The 5,585-nt window shown below is 29.1% G+C and overlaps 1 protein-coding gene across 1 annotated transcript; it reads right to left on the bottom strand.

The window, feature by feature from the left end:
• Positions 1-1,392: 1,392 nt before the first annotated feature.
• LOC130507607 (HVA22-like protein e) lies at positions 1,393-3,214 on the bottom strand. The gene is made up of 5 exons (XM_057002304.1): positions 2,911-3,214; positions 2,734-2,760; positions 2,481-2,603; positions 2,222-2,354; positions 1,393-1,651 (listed from the first exon to the last, which is right to left on the bottom strand). Exons 1-5 carry the CDS (start codon positions 2,955-2,957, stop codon positions 1,631-1,633), a joined length of 351 nt encoding a protein of 116 aa, XP_056858284.1. The 5' UTR covers positions 2,958-3,214; the 3' UTR covers positions 1,393-1,630.
• Positions 3,215-5,585: the final 2,371 nt, after the last annotated feature.

Raw genomic sequence — 5,585 nt, forward strand, 5'->3', positions numbered from 1 at the left:
GTACTATTTATATAACAACAAAAATGTTACAATAACACTATTAGTAAAACATAGAAAGTATTAAAGATGGGTGTTTAACACCATCTTTAAAAAACATTCTCTAACTTCAAATCTATCTGTTTAAAAGCTAGTTAGTTGTAGAAAGAAAAAACAAAATTAGTTTTACTTTTTTCTATTTAGATATGTTGATGTGTTTTGAATTTAGACGTTGTACATAAGCGAAAGATGTTGCATAAAGTACATTATAAAAAGGATTGCATCAAGTGTGTTGTATAAAATTGTTGTAGAAGTTATTTCTGATCGGGCGCATACGTTGCAAAAAAAATTAAAGTTACAAACTTTTTTTTTAACTGCAGAAAGGAATAAATTTAGAGCACCTATTTTTTATTTTATAATTTTTATATATAAATCATCAAATCTTTTCAAATCTAAATAAATAATACAAAAACATTATTTACAATCACAGTAGAGAATCTACAATTTTAATTCTACAACAAATATTATAAAGTTACCATCTCATAACGTTAAGTTTACGGTGTTATTTATAGAAGTGGCTTAAATATAAATCTTTGCAAATTAAGATCTTTGTAGAGCTAGCTTGAATATAAATTCTTGTAAAGAAATTATATGGATTAAGTTCACACAACTCAGATTTAACCATTTAAATTTGACTAGTGTAACCATAACGGTTGCAGATATTTTTATATATGGTTAGTTATTGTATTAAGTGTTATTAAGAGATTTGTACGATTGGTATAGCAGTTAGAAAATTGTTGTGTATGGGGGATGTTTATTACTGAATCATTATCAAATACAGTAATGATTAACTAATAAATTAACAATATCTATATTTATATAATTATAAAATATTAATAACATTATTATTATAATAAATATCAAAATTATATATATTTATAATCTATGCTATTAATTTTTTTAAATATAGAAATTTTTTAAATGTCTATAATATAATTAATATATATAGTATTTTTTATTTTAGTTTAAAGTTTTAACTGAATATTTTTATTTTTATATCTATAAAGGTTTTTTTCAAAGAAATTTTACCTTTTCGCAATCGTCTGCAACCGCAAACGTTACATGAAATCATCTTTGAATTTCAGAAATTTAAAACGATTTGAAACGATTATAACATTTTGTGATTGTTATAAAATGTCATCAGTTATTACCAACCACAAAATCTATGTTTGACCACAAAATCTATGTTTGCAGATAATGTGGTAGCAGGAAAACTAGTCATATACCCTAGATATAAGCGAGTTTTGGCACTTTTACGGACTACTTTGTTTGACGTTTATAATTTTTAGATTATCAGTGTGATGATTCGAGAATAAGTGATGGAGAAAGTAGGACAAACACATAAAAAACCGAGCATAACAATTTAAACTAGTAATATATTAAATATAATATTTTTGACGTCAGAGTGAACTTCTTTTCACATAGGTTCAAGCAGACGGCTCATAAAAAACGAAATTACAATCAATATCGTCAACTTGTAAACGCAGTTTTCGTAAATTAAAAAGGAAAGAAAGACAAAAGGAAAGCATCAAAGATTAGAAATTGAAGGAACCAACACTGAAGCCTCTTTGTGTCCTGTGCATTCTCTTTTTAGTCACTGAGTCTGGTGCTGTACCTGTACTCCAAACATCAAATTAAAAAAACGACCGTCAATATACAGTAATAGTGTTTCTATTTATTTCGCATGTAGTGTTACAAACCTAGACAACCATTGTAGTGCTTTTTGCAAAGAAAAAAATCCCACTATTAAGGAATTTAATAGTTTTCATTGGTATAAATATTTATTTTTCCTTTTATGCAACCTACGGTGCTATTGTTTCCTGAATTTGACATCATTTGTTGCTCCGCTCCACTTGAACCAAATTCAGCTCGTTTCAACCTTACTGAAAACCGGTAATGATATTGGCACTCGGTAAACTTTTTTTTAAAATGAAGGTCCTTAGGATGAGAACTAGAGTTTAGGCTTAAAACAAATCCGGAAAATGACCAAACCATATTCGTAGAGTGAAAATCCAGCTATCATGTGGACCAACCTATTTAGTACATGGTTTGCCCTCACAAAGATTTTCGTCACCACCATAATAATTTTAAATCAAATGGATATGCTATATGAGTTCAAGATATATATTTACGTTATAATAAATTATAAGATGATAGGAAAATAGTTAAAGATGAAAGAGTTGACCTTCGGTTTGAGGATGCCATACTTCCTAAACTGTTCCCTCACGACTCTGTTGTATATGAAAGCAGCTCCTCTGAATTGCGGCAAAACCAACCATGCCACCAACATTAGCTTCGCCGTGTACCATATCGGTATCCTATATACATTTTCACAAAAAAAAAATCAATTTTTATTTCTCACATTATTATTTTTTATTTTTTTGCTAAATTATTTCTCACATTATTACCGGAACAAATAAAAAGAGAGTTGGTATTATTGTTACCACTCTAGGAGAGACTGAAGGATGAGTTCCGAGAGAGTTAAGAAAGAGTAGAGAATCCAATAGGCAAGCCACTGCTCATCATCTGCTTTTGATGGGCTCTCTATTGCTAGCACCGACGCATATCTTACCAATATTATAAACAAAAGCAATCTAAATTAAATATTTGAAATAAAACGAAACAAAATGTGTATTTATCAAAAAACAATACGAAAATACTTTTTTCGTCAGAAAAAAACAATACGAAATTACTTACAACGGATAAAGCAGCATCACCACAGGACTGCATATGGTCGTAAACCGTAAACAAAACACAAATCACGTTGTTATTTTAATAATAAAAATAATGTTTTAAAAGAAAAACAATCCAACCATAAATTGATGGAATATAATTATTAAATCGAGAAAATAATATGATTTATCAAACAAGTACCCAGCTATGGAATGAAGAGCAGAGAGGAAAGTCCAAAGCTTAGTCATTCTAAGAGGAACACAAAAATAATCAAACCAATCAAAGGAAGAAGTAGAGAGAAGTTTCGAATCCCTTTTCTTTTCTGAAACAACACGACCAAAGATGGAAGGAGATCTTCTTATTTATAATATCAAACTTAGACATTAAAACGGGTTGGCACATGGTTCAGCTCCTGGTTTAAGCGGGGATAGCCATACTTCGATATTTTGGATACCAAACCGATGAGATTAGTTTTGTTCCAAAGTAATCATATAACTCGTCGATCATAATCGAGTTTATTAGTCCGGTTTAATGATTTTGGTTCGTTTGGGTGGCTTTAGTTTCAATGAGCATTACGGGACACGTGGGCTGAAGAGACAAGAGGTATCAGATTCTAACTTGAGCGTGTCCGACATGTCACCGGCCAATAGAGGCCCGAGATGTCGGTGGGATTCTCTTTATTGTGATTTTCCATGCTTTTCTACTATTGATTTATCATTAATTACTCATAAAATTAGTTTAACTATATATCTATACTATTAAAGTACAAGCACATTTGGATTTTTTACTAAACATGCCCTTTCTTTAATTCACATTGCTTATTTCATTAAGGGCAATCAAATAATATTAATAACACATTTTTATTGGGTCATTTTTTTTTGGATCCAGCCCACTGCCCACATCATCTCTCTTGGGCCATTTGGGCTGATTAAGAAATCAGATCCAATTCTTATTTTTTTCCCTAATTCAAATAATTTATTTTCAACCATTCTTAATATTTTGTGTAGTGAACAAAAATTAATAACTTAATTATTATGTTTTTTATTTTTAATATAATTTAAGCATTCATAAAAAAATTTGAATTTTTTCATTGAAAAGTATAAATCTTTATTAAAAGTATATATTTTTTATTAAAAAATTAACCACATAATAAATTTAATATATCAGAGTTATACCAACTTAATTCATTAAAAAATAAAGTTTAATTTTCTAAACATAAATACTCATTAGACCTAGACGTTCGGATACCCATTCTGGTACGGATTTGTTCTTTCGGATATCGAGTTTTTCCGGTTTTAAAATTAAACTCCATTCGGGTTTTGAAATTAAACCTCATTCGGGTATTATAAAATTTCGGGTTGGGTTCGAGTCGGGTCTTTCCGGGTCCGGGTGGGTTCGGTTCTCATGCATAAGAACCTGCAAAATAACCAAATAACCAAAGTATCTAACGGGTTCGGTTATCTATACTATTAAAGTAACCAAAATATCTGATTTGGTTCAAATTTTTGTATCCAAATTATTCAATAGTAACCAAAAATATACATTTTATACAGTTTTTTTGGTAAATTTTTATCCAAACTATCATATTTTATCCAAAAATACTCAAATTACCGAAAATAACTACTATAGTTAACTTATAAAATTAATTAAAAAATTAAAATAATTATAAATATAATTATAACATATATTTTTAGATATATTTCGGATATCTTTGGGTACTCATTTGGTTCTCGGTTCGGGTCGGATTCGGGACCGGTTCTTCGGATATAGCAATTTAGAACTCATTCGGATATTTACCCCGGGTCTGATCGGGTTCGGGACCCTGATTTTCGGGTCGGTTTCGGGTTGGTTCTTCGGGTCCGAATATTGTGTTCTGGCCTATACTCTTTTAAAATGAAACACGATAAAGAAAAATAAAAAAGCTTAAGTCTTTTATAAAAAAACAAATATATAAAAATATGACATTTACTAAATATTTGTCAATTTAAAAAAAAAATAAAGGAAAATAAACCCGCGCTTTGAAAGCGCGGGTCAAAATCTAGTCTATACTATTAAAGTACAAGCATGTTTTGGATTTTTACTCTTTTTACCTCTACCGAAAAACCTTTCCTTTGTATTCATTAAGGGTATTCTGGACATTCTACGCCAATTTCTTCTTAATTATTTTTTGATTTGTTATTAATCATCGGTTTCCTAATTTAATTTCGGCCTGTGATTATTTCTTTGTTTGATACTCCATCGATTATTTCCATGTTTGATACTGTTATTAACCACCGGTTTTCTAATTCTAAAATTATTAATTTTGACAACAATCATTATCATTTAGAACGATTTTGAAAAATATAAATATATTTTAAACAAATTTTCAACTTATGATCACCGAATTTGTCTTATCATTAGAAAAAATCACAATATTAAAAATACCGGGTTACAAACTGGTAATTCGTTCAACCGCAGGTCCGAGTCGGGTTTCAAAACACCGATCAAAACTATAAAACTGTTATATTGATTTATATTTAAAATATCTAATTCAAAATTAAAAACCTAAAAATACATGTACAATATAGTTTTAACCGAACATAAACCCGGATATAAAACACATATATGAGACGGGTTATATAAATGCATATACAAGACGTATTATATAAATGTGATTATATAAAATTTTCACCAAATATAAACCCGCGCTTTGAAAGCGCGGGTCAAAATCTAGTATCTTATTAAAACAGAAACATTATATTGGACCTAACATTTATTTTGTAAGTTTTTAAATTAAATATACCTTTATACTTTATAGTTAAACCTATATTATATCACTAATGTTACTTTCTTTATACTACTATCCATGCTTCCAAACAATATACTTATTTCTTTAT

This window comes from Raphanus sativus, unplaced genomic scaffold (genome assembly GCF_000801105.2).
Source record: "Raphanus sativus cultivar WK10039 unplaced genomic scaffold, ASM80110v3 Scaffold4912, whole genome shotgun sequence".
Classification (NCBI taxonomy): Eukaryota; Viridiplantae; Streptophyta; class Magnoliopsida; order Brassicales; family Brassicaceae; genus Raphanus; species Raphanus sativus.

Coding starts and splice junctions, on each gene's coding strand:
- LOC130507607 (XM_057002304.1), bottom strand. CDS start 2,957: ATGACTAAGCTTTGGACTTTCCTCTCTGCTCTTCATTCCATAGCTGG. Junction 2,604..2,733: donor GTGATGCTGCTTTATCCGTT/GTAAGTAATTTC, acceptor AATATTGGTAAG/ATATGCGTCGGTGCTAGCAA. Junction 1,652..2,221: donor ATGGCATCCTCAAACCGAAG/GTCAACTCTTTC, acceptor TTTGGAGTACAG/GTACAGCACCAGACTCAGTG.